Here is an 18,619-nt window from a genome sequence, read left to right as displayed (position 1 = left end):
CTGCTGCCATAGTGCATACTGCTCCAGCAAGCGCTGGGCTCAGGCTGTCTCCCTGCCTGCGTCAGACTCACATGATGTTAGCCTGGCCTCCGAGCGCCACAGCCTGGTTCTACTCTCCTTTCTTCCCAGGCTACAAGGTAGCTGCTGACCAATATCCAAATGGTGACAGAGATATTTATAGGCAGTTTCCCCAATTTTAGCCTTTGAAGGAGGTGGTGAAGAAAAAGTGGTGAACAAGCTATGCTGCTGGACCCACTGGACTGCCCAACAAGGGAGAATCGGAATGAAAACTCTTTATGGATCAATTTTGTTTAATCTAACAGTCATAAAGATCAACTTCTGGAAGTTCTAAAATTACAGTTGCTGATTAGTGATTTGGTGGTAAAATCATTTAGAATTACAGGTAATTCTAACACGCAACACCTCCTTGTCCTACCCTGCATCTTTAAAATCAAATAGGACAATACAGCCATCTTTTCCCCAGTGCAATAACCATTTTTCTCAGCAATGACACAGTAACATGTTCTAGATAATACTTTCAAGATCCCTATAATACTAACAATAGTATCCCAAAAAACATGTTACTGGTTTATACCACATAGCTAGATGAAGGAACATATACTTTTAAGTATCTTTAAGACTTAAACAAATATTCCAAACATAAGAGAAAAAAGTACTGTAACATAATAAGGGAGTCTGGGTTTCCCAGGTGGCACTAGTAGTAAAGAACCTGCCTGCCAATGCAGGAGACACAAGAGATACAGGTCTGATCCCTGGTTGGGAAGATCCTGTGGAGGAGGGCCTGGCAACCCACTCCAGTATTCTTGGCTGGAGAATTCCATGGACAGAGGAGACTGGAGGGCTACCATCCACAGGGTCACAAATAGTTGGACACGACTGAAGCGACTTAGGATGCATGCACACAAGAAGTTAGTCCAATATTTTCTTTGCTATAGAGCTGAAAAACTGCCATTAATATTATTAAACACAAATATTAGAAAATCTTATTAAGACAATAAAATGTAAAAGAGCTGGGTTTATAATTTCATATCACTAAACACTTTATAAACAGTACTCAGGTACCATCTCGTATATTCAATTCTTTAATATTTTTTCATTAGCAAAAGGTGATTAAAGGATACCAGAACCTCTGTTTACTTACCCACAAGCCACATACTGTCCATTCCTAGATGTGGCAATGCTTAATCCATATAAGCTGCCTTCATCAACAAATCTGTTAAGGCACTTTCTAGAGTTCACATCCCAAACATAAACTTCCCCGTCCCCTGAAAGAGCCAAAAAAAAAGGGGGGGAGTTGGGGGGGTTGGTTAACTTTGTTTTAAACTTGAAAGGCAACCAAATTCATTCTTAGTTCCTCTTTAATAGTACAAGTTACTAAGAAGACCTGTAAATGTTCTAGGTCTAGAAAACTGGCCTAAAAAGTGTTTCTTGTATACATTTTCATGTATACAAAACTATATCCCATTAGTCACTAATAAATAGTATCTTTAGGTTTAGAGTGAAAAATCACAAACTCTTGGCTTGAGCTGAGCTTTTAGAAAAGTTCCTACGTTTCACTCAAATAAATTAATGGAGAAAAATTTGAAAAAAAACAAAATATCCACCAGCACAGGTTTTCCAACATCTATCAATAGGTATTAGAGTACCTAATATGTAAGGCCAGGTGATTTAGACACCAAACTGATGATGATATTGATGACATCAAGAGGAGGAGGAAAAAGTGAAGGATGACTGGTCTAGACTAACAGGATATAATTAAGGACGTGTGTACAATTCCTAGGAGGTATGTTTTTGAACTGTGGTGTTGGAGAAGACTCTTGCGAGTCCCTTGGACTGCAAGGAGATCAAACCAGTCAATCCTAGGAAATCAGCCCTGAATGTTCATTGGAAGGACTGATGCTGAAGCGCCAATAATTTGGCCACCTGATGCGAAGAAATGGCTCCTTGGAAAAGACCCTGATGCTGGGAAAGATTGAAGGCAGGAGGAGAAGGGGACGACCAGAAAATGAGATGGTTGGATGGCATCACCAATTCGACAGACATGAGTTTGAGCAGGCTCCAGGAGTTGGTTATGGACAGGGAAGCCTGGCGTGCTGCAGTCCATGGAGTTGCAAAGAGTCAGACATGACTGAGCGACTGAAGTGAATTGAACTTTACAATTCTGAGTAATAAGCACAAATAGTTTAGAGAAGGGAGAAAGAGGGGATAATAAATCTGATGAGAACACACTTTCATGGTAGAAATAGCCATCTAACAACCAAAATCTGTCCTTATTCTTTCTTCTCTCTCCTATATATTCCATATTGATGATCACCCTCTTCCTCAGACCCATTATAAATCTGTAATAATGACCCTATATGCATCTCAAAAGTAGCCTCTCACTCATCTCTTTTCTCTCTTTACTGTGATTATTGCTCTAATGTTCATCCTTCTATACTACTATTCCTTCACTGAGAATTCAATGAATCTCACTGTTTCAACTATTTCATTAACAAATTTTCCCAGGCTGACAAAAGGGTTTAGGTTTACAATATGTATTTAGGAAAAATTTTAATAGGTGCAAATTTTAAAGCCTGTATGTTTGTCTATAGAGTCATGGTACAGTAAAGACAGATGTTTAAAAATTTGCTAGTAACAGACTAAAATGGGAAGGGAAGGGATGAAGGGCAGGAAGACCATCTAGAAAGCAAGAGTATTAGATGGTTAAGTTGATGACTTAAGGCAAAGAAAGCAATAATTAATCCAGCAGAAAACAAAATGAAAGAACTAGTTAAGTTGAAAAGATCAAAGAACTCTTTCTTCAACAATCCTATCAAAATATTCTTCATATACATAAAACAAGGTAATATGAACAACATGATGCTAATCACATAAATCACTTCTTATACAAGGAGGAAAGGAGAAAAAAGGGAAGGGGGAGAACACCAATCAAAATACAGGGAATTCCCTAACTTACCAAGGCTCAACTTTTGATTACTCCTTCTCTAATTTTAGGAACTTTCTTGTGGTAAATTAGACCATCATACTGTGTAAACATTTAATATCTATATCCAATTCATATAACCAAATCTTAGTAGCTCTGCTGACCCTTTAACTCTTCTCCCAAACTCTGACTCTCCCAGGATCCAAGGACAATTTCATTAGGAACATTACTACTCTGTATCAATATTTATTCCTTACTCCTCAAAAAAACTAGCATATTAATTAATTAATAGGGAAAACAGATGCTGACTGGCTTCCCTGGTGGCTCCTACAATGTGGGAGCTGCAAGGTTCAGTTCCTGGGTCAGGAAGATGATAGGGCCATAAATCCTGCAGCAGAGGGAGTCTGTGTCCCTGCACACTTGGCACCGCCAGGGTCCCCACAAGCCAAGCTGCTGCATCACCTTCACGCTCAACTCTCACTCGGGCAGAGCTGCCACAGACAAAGAAAGTATTGCATCTATGCGCTCAGGGTCACTTCAGTCATGTCCGACTCTGCGACCATGTCCAACTCTGTGACCCTGTAGACTGTGGCCTGCCAGGCTTCTCTGTCAAGGGGGTTCTCCAGGCAAGGATACTGGAGCGTATCAGCCAATCCTGGCTGCCATACCCTTCTAGAGCACTGTATTTCCTGCTGCCCTAGCCGCCAACTCCTGAGTACCTGGTGCTGCCAGAACCCCTGCAACCCAAGCAGCTGCACCACCTTCATACCTGGCCCTCGCAGGGGCAAACCCAAGTCCTCAAGGGAAGGGAAGCCTCAGGAGCAAACCCCAGCGGACGACCCACATGAGAGGTGGTAATAAAACCACAAGTGAAACCCACAGGCAGTACAGCAGGAAGACCCAACACCTTCCCACCAGCTGTACAAGCTGCAGATTAAATCCACAAGATCAACTAGCCAGACTCTATGTTTATGGAATATATAAAAGGACACTGAGAGCTCCTACAAAAGAAAGCACACTGGTTCTGATAGCTGTGGATATTGGAGGCAAGAACACACGGGAGTAGGACCAAATTAGAATCTGAGCTGCCCCCACAGCAAGTCCAGAGTTGGAAGGCATCCTAGGGAGGTAAGGTGGACTGGAACTCCCGGCGAGAAAGGACTCTGACAGCAGTGACTCAAGAAAAACAATTATTACTTTTATGTTTGGACTTGTTCTATAGATTCTTTTGTTTGTTTGTTTGTTTGTTTTCCTTCCATTTCCACCCCCCACCTTGGCTGGAGTTGTCGATTTTATTGGCACTATAAAATCTAATTAGGCTTTTGATTCTTTTTTTTCTCTCAGTCACATTTGTTATTGCTGTTACAAACCTCTGGCTCTATGTTGGGCTTTTGCAGTTCTGTGGAGTTTTCCTTTTTTGTTTTCTTTTCTCAATTTTAACTTTTAAAACCTATTATTTTTTTTTCTACATTTACTCTTTTGTTTACTTTTCCTACTGTTCTTTTCCCCTTGCAGTTAATCTTTAATGTATATAAATCTTCTTTATCTACCTCTATTTAACTTTGGATATCTATTGTTTCTTTTCATTCTTACCTTTCCTCTAAACATAAATTTTATTTTGTTTTATTCCCCACTTGGCACCATGCTTTAGTTTTGTTTTCCAGTTTGTGTTTTAGTTAGTCTTAACTGGTAGATACACTTCTTGATCTCCTTTGTTCACCAGGTCAATCTACTGTGCTTTATTTTTGTTGGACTGTTTTGACTGTGCTTATGGGTGTATATGCATATTCCATTATTTCAATGATTATTTGCCTTATTTTATAACTGCCATTTGTCTGGGGTCCCTGTGGCTCAGCTGGTAAAGAATCCGCCTGCAATGCAGGAAACCCCAGTTCGATTTCTGGGTTGGGAAGATCTGCTGGAGAAGGGATAGGCTACCCACTCTAGTATTCTCGGGTTTCCCTTGAGGCTCAGCTGGTAAAAAATCCACCTGCAGTGTGGGAGACCTGGGTTTGATCCTTGGGTTGGGAAGATCCCTTGGAGAAGGAAAAGGCTACCCACTCCAGTGTTCTGGCCTAGAGAATTCCATAGATTATAAAGTCCATGGAGTTGCAAAGAGTCGGACACAACTGAGCAATTTTCACTTTCATCTTTGGTTTCTCAATTTTGGATACTTATTTTAATCTCACAATGCCATAACAAACCACTTGTGGAATCTTTGTCCCTGACCAGAGATAAAGCCTTGAGCCTTCGGAGTGGAAGTACTGACTCCAAGACCTTAGACTACCAGAGAACTAACCCCTAGGGAGTATCAAATAGTGAGAACTTCCACAAAGGAAACCACTTGAATACAAGACCTATACAGGAAAACTAAACAACAAACTAAACAAAAATACAAGCCCAATCATCAGCAGACAGGATTACCACCTCACTCAGCCTTGCCCACCAGAGGAAAAACAAAGACTCAGCACAAATCCCACCCTATAGGAAGCTTACACAAACGACTGGACCAGCCCTAGAGGGCAGAAACCAAAAGGAAGAAAGAATTCAACCTTGAAGGCTGGGAAAAGGAGACCTCAAACACAATGTTAAAAAATAATAATAATGAAAAGGCAGAGAATACTACATAAATGAAGGAACAAACTAAAACACAGAAGTCCAAATAAATGAAGAGGAAATAGGCAAACTACCTGAAAAAGAATTCAGAATAATGCTAGTAAAGATCATCAAAAAGCTTGAAAACAAAAATGGAGAAAATGCAAGAATCAATTCACAAAGACCTAAAAGAATTAAAGAATAAGCATACAGAGAAAAACAACACAAGTACTGAGATTACAAATACTCTAGAAGAAATCAATAGCAGAATATCTGAAGCAAAAGAACAATCAGTGAGTTGGAAGATAAAATGGTGGTAATAACTTCTGAAGAGCTGAATAAAGTAAAAAGAATGAAAAGAACAGTGACCTCTGGGACAATACCAAACGCACCAACATCGAATTATAGGGGGTCCCAGGAGAAGAAGAGAAAAAGAAAAGGTATGAAAAATTTTTGAAGAGATTATAGTTGAAAATTTCCCCAACATCAAAAAAGGAAATAGTCAATCAAGTCCAAAAGGCACAGAGTCCCATACAGGATAAACCCAAGGAGAAACATGCCAAGACACATACTAATTAAACTAACAAAGAAATAATATTAAAAGCAGCAAGGGAGAAGCAACAAGTAACATATGGGGAAACCCCATACACTTCTAACAGCAGATCTTTCAGCAAAAACTGCAGGCCAGAAGGGAATGGCAGGATATATTTAAAGTACGGAAAGGGAAAATTCTACAACCAAGATTACTGTACCTGGCAAGGATTTCATTCAGAATTGATGGAGAAATAAAAAGCTTTTCTGAGAAGCAAAAGTTAAGAGAATTTAGTACTACCAAACCAGCTTTACACAAAAGTTAAAGGGACTTATAGTAAAGAAATACAAGAGAAGAAAAAAGATCTAAAAAATCAACCCCAAACAATTGAGAAAATGACAATAGGAACATATATATCAATAATTATTTTAAATGTAAATGGATTAAATGCTCCAACCAAAAGACAAGAGATGGGCAGAATGGATATAAAAACAAGACCCATATATATGCTGTCTACAAGAAACCCACTTCAGACCTAAAGACACATATAGACTGAAAGTGAGAGGATGGAAAAATATATTACATGCAAATGGGACGCAAAAGAAGACTGGAGTAGCAATCCTCATATCAGACAAAACAGACAAAATAAAGAAGCTTACAAGAGATAAGGACACTACATAATGATCAAGGGATCAATTCAAGAGGAAGACATAAAAATTGTAAATATCTATGCACCCAACATAGGAGCACCTCAATACATAAAACACTAACACACATAAAAGGAGAAATTGACAGTAACACAGTAATAGTAGCAGACTAAAACACCCCACTCACACTAAAGGAAAGATCATCAAAACAGAAAATTAATAAGGACACACAAGTCTTAAATGATACATTAGATGAGATGGAGCTCATTGATATCTTCAGGATATTCCATCCAAATGAAGAATACTATACCTTCTTCTCAAGTGCACATGGAACATTCTCTAGGATAGACCACATCTTGGGTCACAAATCAAACCTCAGCAAATTTAAGAAAATTGAAGTATCAAGCATCTTCTCTGACTGCAATGCTATAAGACTAGGTATCAAGTACAAGAAAAAAACTGTAAGAAACACACACATATGGAGAGTAAACAATATGTTTCTAAATAACCAACAGGTTACAGAAGAAATCAAAAGAGAAATTAAAAAATTTCTAGAAATAAATGACAGAGAAGGCAATGGCACCCCACTCCAGTACTTTTGCCTGGAAAATCCCATGGATGGAAGGGCCTGGTAGGCTGCAGTCCATGGGGTCGCCAAGAGTCGGGCACAACTCAGCGACTTCACTTTCACTTTTCACTTTCATGCATTGGAGAAGGAAATGGCAACTTGCCTGGAGAATCCCAGGGACGGGGGAGCCTGGTGGGCTGCCGTCTATGGGGTCGCACAGAGTTGGACACGACTGAAGTGACCTAGCAGCAGCAGCAGAAATAAATGACACTGAAAGCACAACAACTCAAAACCTATGGGCTGCAGCAAAAGCAGTTCTAAGAGGGGAGTTTATAGCAATACAATCCTACCTTAAGAAGCAAGAAAAACATCGAATAGACAACCCAGCTTTACACCTAAAACGACTGGAAAAAGAAGAACAAAAAAAAACCCCAAAGGAAAGAAATTATAAAGATCAAAGCAGAAATAAATGAAAAAGCAATGAAAGAAATAATAGTAAAGATTAACAAAACTAAAAGCTGGTTCCTTGAGAAGATAAACAAAATTGACAAACCTTTAACCAGACTCATCAAGAAAAAAAGAGAAGAATCAAATCAACAAAATTAGAAATGAAAAAGTAGAGGTTACAACAGACAATGCAGAAATACAAAGGATTATAAGAGACTATTATGAACAACTGTATGGCAATAAAATGGATAAACTGGAAGAAATGGACAGATTCTTAGAAAAGTTGAATCTTCCAAGACTGAACTAGGAAGAAATAGAAATTAAGAACAACCCAATTACAAGCTATGAAATTGAAGCTGTGATCAAAAATCTCCCCCAAAACAAAAGCCCAGGACCAGATGGCTTCACAGGAGAATTCTATCAAACATTTAGAGACGAGCCAATGCCTTCCTTCTAAAACTCTCTCAAAAAATCGCAAAGCAAGAAACACTTCCAAACTCATTCTATGAGGCCACCGTCACCCTGATACAAAAACCAGAGACAACACAAAAAAAGAAAACTACAAGCCAGTATCACTGATTAACATAGATGCAAAAATTCTCAACAAAATTTTAGCAAACAGAATTCAGCAACACATCAAAAAGCTCATACACCATGATCAAGCTGGGTTTATTCCAGGGAAGCAAGGATTCTTCAATGTATGCAAATCAATGTGATATACCATATTAACAAATTGAAAGACAGAAACCATATGATAATCTCAATAGATGCAGAAAAAGCTTTTGACAGAATTCAGCACCCATTTATGATTAAAACTTCGAAAGATGGGCATAGAAGGAACCTACCTCCACATATGGTAAGTCTACAGCAAACATTATTCTCAAAGGTGAAAGCATTCCTCCTAAGATAAGGAACAAGACAAGGGTATCCACTTTCACCACTATTATTCAACATAGTTCTAGAAGTCTAGCTATAGCAATCAGAGAAGAAAAAGAAATAAAAGGAATCCAGATTGGAAAAGAAGAAGCTCTGTTTGTAGATGAGAGGATATTGTATATAGAACACCCTAAAGACAGTATCAGAAAATTACTAGAGCTAATTAGTCAATTTAGCAAAGTTGCAGGATACAAAACCAATACATAGAAATCAGTTGCATTTCTATACACTAACAATGAAATATCAGAAAGAGAAATTAAGAAATCAATCCCACTCACCACTGCAAGAAAAAAAAGAATTAAATATCTAGGAATAAACTAACCTAAGGAGACAAAAGAACTGTACACAGTAAATTATTAGACAATGATGAAAGAAATCAAAGACGACATAAACAAATGGAGAGATATTCCATGTTCCTGGGTAGGAAGAGTCAATATTGTGAAAATGACTATATTACCAAAAGCAATTTACAGATTCAGTGTGATCCCTATCAAATTACCAATGACATTTTTCACAGAACTAGAATAAAAATTTTCACAATTCATATGGAAACACAAAAGACCCCAAATAGCTGAAGCAGTCTTGAGAAAGAAGAATGAAGCTGGAGGAATAAACCTTCCTGACTTCAGATTATATTACAAAGCTACAGTCATCAAGACAGTATGGTACCAGCACAGAAACAGAAATATAGACCAATCAAACAAGACAGAAAGCCCAGAAATAAACCCATGCACCTATGGGTACCTTATTTTTTACAATGGGGCAAAGAGCCTCTTCAATAAATAGTTCTGGGAAAACTGGACAGCTACACGTAAAAGAATAAAATTAGAACACTTCCTAACACCATACACAAAGATAAACTCAAAGTGGATTAAAGACCTAAATGTAAGACCAGAAGCTATAATACTCTTAGAGGAAAACATAGGCAGAACACTTGATGAAGTAAATCAAAGCAAGATCCTCTATGACCCACCTCCTAGAATAATGGAAATAAAAACACAAATAAACAAATGGGACCTGATTAAACTTAAAAGCTTTTGCACAGCAAAGGAAACTATAAGCAAGGTAAAGAGACAACCCTCAGAATGGGAGAAAACAGCAGCAAATGAAATGACAAAGGATCAGTTTCCAAAATATACGTGCACCTCATACAACCCAATACCAGAAAAACAAACAACCCAATCAAAAAGTGGAAAAAAGACCTAAACAGACATTTCTCCAAAGAAGACAAACAGATGGCTAACAAACACATGAAAAGATGCTCAACATCGCTCATTATGAGAGAACTGCAAAGCAAAACTACAATGAGATATCATCTCACACCAGTCAGAATGGCCATCATCAAAGAGTCTACAAACAATAATGCTGGAGAGGGTGCGCAGAAAAGGGAATGTTCTCACACTGCTGGCAACACTTCTCGCACTGTTCTTGCATACTGTGGGAATGTAAACGGATACAGCCACTAGGTAAGATGGTATGGAGATCCCTTTAAAAGCTAGGAATAAAACCACCATACGACTCAGCAATCCAACTCCAATGCATATATCCTGAGGAAACCAAACTTGAAAGAGACAAATGTACTGCACTGTTGACTGCAGCACTATTTACAATAGCTAGAACATGGAAGCAACCTAGATGTCCATTGACAGATGAATGGATAAAGAAATTGTTACGTATACACAATGGAATATTACTCAGCCATTAAAAGGAACACGTTTGAGTCAGTTCTAATGAGATGGACGAACCTAGAAAAGAACCTATTGTACAGAGTGAAGAAAGTTAGAAAAAGAAAGATATTGTATTCTAATGCACGTATACGGAATCTAGAAAAATGGTACTGAAGAATTTATTTACAGGGCAGCAAAGGAGAAACAGACATAGAGGATAGACTTATGGATATGGTGAGGGGAGGAGGGGGTGAGACAGATGTATGGAAAAAGTAACATGGAAACTTACATTACCATATTTAAAATACATAGCCAACAGGAATTTGCGGTAGTGCTCAGGAAAACTCAAACAGGGGCTCTGTATCAATTGAGAGGGGTGGGCTGGGGTGGGAGGTTCAAAAGGGAGGGGATATATGTATACCTATGGCTGATTCATGTTGAGGTTTGACAGAAAAGAACAAAATTCTGTAAAGCAATTATCCTTCAATAAAAAATAAATTAATTAAAAAAAACAGTATTATAGAAATATCATGATAAAATCAGAACTGTTTTCAGAAGAAAATTCCAAACAGTATCCAAGTGAAATGGGGCTAAAAGAAAAGAAATAGTGATTCTAAGTAACTTTTATAAAGAAAAAAAAGGAAGTTTCAGAATGGGGCTTCCCTGGTGGTTCAGTGGTTAACAGCCTGCTGTGCAATGCACGGGACACCAGTTTGATCCCTATGCGGCAGCGCAACTAAACCTGTGCACATCCACTGAGCCCACACACCGCCAAGTACTGCAGCCACTCACCGGAGAGCCCACGCTCTGCAGTAAGAGACACCACTGCAATGCGAAGCCTGCACGCCACGACTAGAGAAGCACCCAAGCACCACAACTACAGAAAGCCAGCACCCAGCAACAGAGACCCAGCAGAGCCAAAAAGACCTACATAAATATTTTAAAAAGAGGGTGGACCCTAAATGCAATTCTTCAAAAAAAAAAAAAATCTCAGAATGAACTATCTTTCAAATGTGAATCTTCTTCCCATCTTTTCTCCAAATAGTACACATTAAGTGGTTAACCTTTCACCATTACTAGTCAGTAAATGAGAAGGCAAACAGCAATGAAAAATTAATTCTAAAAATAAAAATGATTTTCTTACTAACACAGAAGTCTAAAATCAAACTCAGTTTTGATTAAATTTGATATTTAAACACATCTTGTTGTTAACTTACCTGAAGATGCATATGCTTTCTTACTATCTGAAGAGAATGTGGATGCTGCAATCCTCCCATTAATTTTCATACTACCAATTAGCTCTTTCGTCTGAAAGAATAAGAAATATTACTTACCAAACTGTTAGGAGTTGTAAAGAATCACAACGTGTAGAATAAAAATGATCTGGTTCTCTTGTTTTGTAGCACCTACTTAACTTTGTTTTTCCCTATACTCCAAAGAAACCACAAAAGTTCTTCCCCTGCTGCCCACAACTTCTCTTCAAGCCCCTGTGTGCTTCCACTTGGGATGCCGATTTAAGGACGCCATGAGTTATGGCTCAAGGCTATTCCTACTTGGTCTAATGTCTTATCCTAGAAAAAGCAACAGCTAATAATGGTTCACCTTCATAGACAGCAAATGCAAATATCCAGCAACACCATTTATAAGCAGGAAGGACCCATCTGGGGAAACTTCAAAGCTCCTCACTATCTTCTCTTTCAAACCTAAGAAAGGAAATGAATCAATAAGGATTAATAGCTTGCAATTACTGACAACTGAGAGTCTCTTACTTTTTAAGCGCCTTAAATAAAATGTAGGCTCAGACACTGAATAAGTCTGACTCAATGCATCAAGTATAACTCAAATATAAGGTCACTATAAAATGCTTGGCAAACTTTTGTTCTTTCTCTTGGATAACATTCACCATTTTAATTGCAGGCCAGAGACTCAGCTCTCCAAATAGTAAACTTATTGACTAAGTTTCTAAATGTAAACAGTAATACCCATAAATAAACTGAATGAATAAATTATACTTTTTTGTCACAACATTCATCACCAAAGGGAAATATACTGCCATTAGAGATAGCTAAAACACAGTAACATGTAGAAACTAGTTGCTATCCACCTACTAAACATCCCATGACATATGGAAGTCTATTTCTTAACTTTGTGGATCCAAAAGGAAAAAACAAAACCACATGTCGGTAATGTATTTAAGAGTTAATTAGCTTCTCAAGACTCATGTAAGCAAATCACATGAGCTAAGTATATAGACCAGAGAGTCAATTTACTTATTTATAATGGGACACTTTTCTTTTCCATGCCTGAAAGGCTCATACTATGCAACAGATTCTTTCTGATATTAAACTGCTTAAAGAGCCAACATACCCATTAAAAAGTTGCCTAACAGAAAGGATACATAGTAAGTATAACTGGCTACACTTCCAGTGAAGGGAAGTAAATGGCCAGGGTGACAAGAGAATTCTCATTAGCCATTCATTTGTACATTTTGGATTTTTGCACCATGTGAATGTATCACTTAGTCAAAAAAGTTATTAAAAAAAATTAATGTGCTAAGTTAAAGTATTAACCAGGAAAAAGAAACTAGAAAAATCCAGTGAGGAGTTCCTGTTTCCCCATAGGAAAATGATAGGTAAAGGTCCCACAGACTATCTCTGGGCTATTAACAGTCTTTGTCTAGCTGGTTTAAAATACCACAAAACTGGGCCTCCCACTCTAGACCTCCACCAAAAGTCTACACCCTAATTTCCTTGACTGGAATCAATCCAGATACCTGTTTCCAATTACTAGGGTTACTTCAGCTAGGGATTATCAATCTTCACAATGATTCTAGACTCTAGTCTTACTAAGGGTAATCTTCACCCCAAATTTTGGGCAAACATTATACACTGACTACAGAATCAAAAGAGACAGCTCCAAACAGAGGGAAAATACCATAACATGAAGAATCCAGAAAGGGAGATTAGGTCTATCACCCTGTGAGGCTACAGCTAGAAACCCCTGCAGACCCAATCCAAAGGACACAGCATTAGGCAGCAGGAACATAAGAGAGAACACAAAGTGCTCACCATGGAGCCTGCAGCTGGGCACCAGCACAGTGCTGCAGGACTGCAGACTGCACAGGCATCACAAGGGCAACAGAAAACAAACTTCCCTCAGACTGTGCGGGATACAACACAAACCAAGGATGGCAACAGAAGAGACAAAGTGCCAGAGGACTCGTACAGAGTCCACAGCTCTCTGCCCATCATGAAAGACCTTACTTTTTTGTTCTGAATAAGCCTGTTGTTTGGGGGTAACTAAGGAGAGGAGGTTGTCTTCAAGAAGGAAATATCAGATATCCAACAAATAAAGTTGCCTTATCAATTAACTGGAAAAATAAGAAAGACAGCGATATTTTTATCCAAAGCTTATGATAGGGACAGAATGAAGGAACAAAATAGGTCATTAAATAGTTAATCCCACTAGGAGATTGTAAGTAAAAAAAATCTGGGAGACCCCTGTGAGTTAATGATTACTCCAGAAATTAGGTCTGCTTAACCACAAAACCAAACAGGCTTGCTTAGCAAAACCATGCAACATAAGCACAGGACATGCCCCAAAACAAAACAACGGTGGCATGAGACCCATATCCTGCCAGTGAGTTCAGTTAATTTAATGATCCATAGGACATGCTCTCTGCACACAAAAACAACAACTTGTGGACACAGCTTGACCACACAGGGACAAAAACACTCCCCTGCTCAACCTGGAGGAGGAGCTGATGATGAAAACATGATGTCTACTCAAAAGACAAGGTCTTCTCTCCCTTCCTACTTTTCCTTTGCCCACTAAGTTCTTCTGTTCTGTTCAGTCACTCAGTCATGTCTGACTCTTTGTGACCCCGTGACTGCAGCATGCCAAGCTTCCCTGTCCATCACCAACTCCCGGAGCTTGCTCAAACTCGTGTCCATTGTGTTGGTGATGCCATCCAACCATCTCATCCTCTGTCATCCCGTTCTCCTCCTGCCCTCAATCTTTCCAGCACCAGGCTCTTTCTTTTCCAATGAGTCAGTTCTTCGCATCAGGTGGCCAAAGTACTGGAGTTTCAGCTTCAGCATCAGTGCTTCCAATGAGTAAGTTCTTGGAGCATGGCATTTCTCACCCACCTGCTTATATGCCTCACAAGCGTCCTATTCTAATAAATCACTTATCTACCACTTTGCTCTCGCTCAATTGTTCTCTGCACTGAGACATAAAGGACTGTGGTACCAGAGCTCTTCAGAGCCTTCCTGAAATGACATCAATCAGTTTCAGCTGGTGACTGCGGCAGGCCTGTGGTAAAAAAGGAAGGTCTAGGATCAGGTCCTAGCAGGGCCATGGGATGCCATGGGCCAGGAGTTCCAGGGAGGGTGCTCTTTCGATGATAGCCTGTTGCAGTTGGGCCGATCAACCCTGAATGCTTTGGAGCTCTGATTGGGTACCTAAGTACAGGCCAGGGGATTGATGATATAAATGTTTAAAGAGAAGGAACTGGAAGAACAATGGTGATCAGCATGGACTGCCACAGAAAGGTGGCAGGAGTTGTGGAAGGGATCTTTCTGCTGGTGCAGAAGACAAGGGAAATGGTTTATGAAACAGAAGAATTTCACTCTCTGGTGGCTTTGACAAGGTTCGAGTAGTGGCTGCATAGAAACATAAAAAGAATATAAAGGCTATGCTTGTGCACATCCAACAGCTAGCCTGGGATAAAGCCAGCCACTAAATGATGTTACAGAATTTAATAATCTATACTCTTCTCTCTCACTCTGAGGTTTTCCTTCTATGCTTTACATGTGTTTCCATTCTATTTCTTTCCTTTTTAACTCCAGGAGACTTTTTACTACATTCACTAGAGCAATTCATTCTTCTCTTCTATGTCAGTTTATCTGGCAAGAAACCACTTTAATTCTGAGACTGTTCTTTTATCCCTGATTAAAACTCAAAAGACTGTTTTTCATAACGCCTCTTACCTTTTGAGATGGCACACAACTCTGTGAATTGTGCTTCTCTCTAAATAAATACCCATCACTTTGTCTCTCCTGAATTCTGTGATGAGACATCAAAAATCTGAACTTCATGAAGTCCTAAAAACAGGTGTGTAATCTCAATTAAAAGAGCTTGGGTTCAAGTTTCAATATGGGTTTTGGCTAGGCTGGAGTCCCAACTATGTGGATTCAAGTTCTAAACTGGGTTATAAGATTTCAGTCCTAAATTTAAAAAACTAAGCTGTAAATTAAACAATCAGAGCTATGGGAAATCCAAGACAGCTGCCTGACTCTTCCCAGCTCCCTGACAAACCCCATTTTTTAATTTAATGGGCTAAAGCTTTTCTTGGCTACAAAGCTAATGCACTCATCAAAAAAAAAAGGAGGGGGGGATAAAAATGTGTTTTCACTTGGGGTATCCTTTTTATTGGACAAAACATACAAGCCTATACGATCAGTTAACCAGACTTATCTTATTTTACAAACAAATCTATCTTAATTTGGCCATGTGTGTTAAAAGTGAGGGTAATTTTGGGGAAAATTGTATTTTTATAAATATTAAATTTTAGCTCTGCTACTTGAGGCTTAGTCACTCAGTTGTGTCCAACTCTTTGTGACACCATGGACAGAGGAGCCTGGAGGGCTGCAGTCCATGGGATTTTCCAGGCAAGAACACTGGAGTGGGTTGCCACGCCCTCCTCCAGATCATCTTCCTAACCCAGGGATCAAACCCAGGTCTCCTGAATTTACCATATGAGCCACCACAGAAGGGGATTCTGCCTCACCAAATTCTGAAAATCATTAGGACAGGGAACATATCTACTGTTTAAAACTTACTTTTTGAAATAGCCTTGGTCATTATTTTATATTATTGTAAAACTTAATTGAGTTACTAAGAAGGTATTCTAAGCTTGTTTCTGAAGCTGATCACTGTAATTTATCTTTGAAAAAAGATCAAATGTTTATAATCTATAACCAGAGGATATATGGTTTAAAAAAAATAAACATTTAATGAACTGTGTCCCACTAGATAAAAGACCTCTTAGTGGGTATTAAGTACACCATGCCTCCTCCCCTCACCACCACCCCCCCCCCAAAAAAAATTGAAGGGAATCAACTTTTTTGGTGAGTGGGGAGGCGGGGCAGGATTTGAGGTACTTTCCCCCCAATTACTAAAAGTGCCCAACGGAGGATGACTTCCTGAGCCTTAATGTCAGTCTTTCCCTCCTTCCAACCTTTAAAAATGCTGATCCTTTATTTCCAATTTGCAGCCAGACCAGTTCACTGGGGACTTTTTCTGTTCTATTCCTTTGTGGCAAGTTCTTAGACATTAACGCCTGGTTGGGGGACTACTGTAGAAGGGATAACATCTAAAGTTGTTAAGTACAAATCTTAATTAAATTATATGGTGGATTTTTTAACATGTGAAGGAAGTTCTTATATAGCTAACTATTGCCTTGGTGAAAGCTACTGTATTCATGAAAATGGCTGCTCCAACAAGGGCTATCTCACAGGTGGGAGCCAAGGCTCCAAGCCTCTTGTAGCCAGAGCCCATGCTAACCAAATGGCAGCCCAGTAAGGCCATACAGCACACCAGGCAGGGAACAACACTGTTCCCTGAGGCAGATTCACAATGCAATCATCAGATAAATTTTATTGATAGAGATAGATGGGACCATATGATTAACTGTTTAACAAGTGGTATAAAAAAGTTCACAGAGAACCCTGTTATTAAAAAAAAAAAACAAGGACAGGATGAAAATACTACAGTTTTTCAAGGGTGATTAATACAAGCTTTTAAAAAGTACACAAATATGGACTACTCCTCCCTCAAGGAACAAGCCCTTTTGGCTATGCACTTCATAGCCCAGTCTGCCCCAGACATCAGGCACAAAATTAAAAAAAAAACTGCTGGTCCTCAGACCATCTATGAGTGATTTACTCCAACTGGCTTATCTGGTTTTCAATAACTGGGATATGGCCAAAAACGCTGAAGGCACCCAAAGAGAAAAAGAAAAGGCTCAAATGACTGCGATGGCTCTGTCCACTCAGGGACCACCAAAGGAGAGGCCAGACTTTCTGGGCCAAACTGGACATGGTAGACTACAAAGCCATGGGTACTGGGCACCTAGACAAAGTAAGTGTGCCCTGTGTGGATAGAAGGGGCACTAGAAGAAATAGTGATCCACGTGCCCTTGCTAACAGCCAGGGCATTGGCAGAGTGAAGGCCCCAGATGCCCACAACCATAGATGGTTTCACAATCCAAAGACTGACAGGGCCCAAGGCTAGAAGTGGCTCTGCCCAGAGATGGCATATAAACAACTAACACTGAGCCTCAGGTGGTCACTGAAATGGCAGGCCACTTGATAGAATTTCTCATAAACATTGCTGCGTCTTCTTGGTCTTAACCCAAAGGACTGAAAACCTTATCAACTGTAAGAAATATGTAATGGCAATGTCAGGAAAGAGACAGGGGCCTGCTTTCCTTGGACCCCTTTTCTGTAACATCAAAAACCGGCTGTTTCTACATTGCCTTCTGTTTATGCCTAATTGCCCTAGTTCTTTAATAAAAGGGACATATTAACTAAATTAGGAGCCATTCTATCTCTTGAGGGACAAAAAGGAACCCTCATCACCAAACGATATTAACAGAAAAAAAGGAACGGATTAAATCTATAACTGAGATAAAAGACTCAACAGACTCTAAAATATAAAACACTGAGACTCTGGGCCTAATTAAAACAAACAGATTGAGGCCTCAAGTGACCCCTTCTGGATTTGGAAACCACTGGGGGAAAAAATGGTTCAGATCTTGAAAATTATGGTTATAATCTCTTTTAATGACTTTTTTGATGCTTACTGTTGTATTTTTTTAGATTCCTAAACTTTTTTTTAGATTCCTCAATGCTTTACATCCAAGAGAACTAAAAAGATAATGCTAACCAGAGTGACACTGACTTGCAGTTCTCCAAATAGAAAAGGGACAAAATATATTTGTGTAGGATATAAGATTAATATAATATAATATAAACAGAAATTTATTACATTTAAATTATTAATGACATCATTCAAGATGCTTCTATTCTTATTTTTTCTGCACTTGATAAAATATTCTCAGAGAAATGTTAGTGTCACTATGCTTATTTTTTCTTTTCCCTTATATTTGTTCTGATTTTTGCTTTATGTATCCATGCTTCTTTGTTATTAGGCGTCTGATGGTTTATGATGTCTATCTTCTTTGTGAATTATACTTTTTATCATTACAAATATTCACCT

General features: G+C 38.9%; 1 protein-coding gene across 1 annotated transcript in view; it reads right to left on the bottom strand.

The window, feature by feature from the left end:
* Positions 1-18,619, bottom strand: part of UTP18 (UTP18 small subunit processome component) — a 53,007-nt gene that overhangs the window by 15,402 nt on the left and 18,986 nt on the right. Inside the window, exons 8-10 of the mRNA XM_055576253.1 lie at positions 11,939-12,039; positions 11,554-11,644; positions 1,163-1,286 (exon numbers count right to left, since the gene is read on the bottom strand). Of these exons, the coding sequence (XP_055432228.1) occupies positions 1,163-1,286; positions 11,554-11,644; positions 11,939-12,039 (316 nt within the window). The remainder of the gene's footprint in view (positions 1-1,162; positions 1,287-11,553; positions 11,645-11,938; positions 12,040-18,619) is intronic.

Source organism: Bubalus kerabau, chromosome 4 (assembly GCF_029407905.1).
Source record: "Bubalus kerabau isolate K-KA32 ecotype Philippines breed swamp buffalo chromosome 4, PCC_UOA_SB_1v2, whole genome shotgun sequence".
Classification (NCBI taxonomy): Eukaryota; Metazoa; Chordata; class Mammalia; order Artiodactyla; family Bovidae; genus Bubalus; species Bubalus kerabau.
Note: the sequence above shows the minus strand (reverse complement) of the source record. Positions and strands in the feature narration are given on the sequence as shown.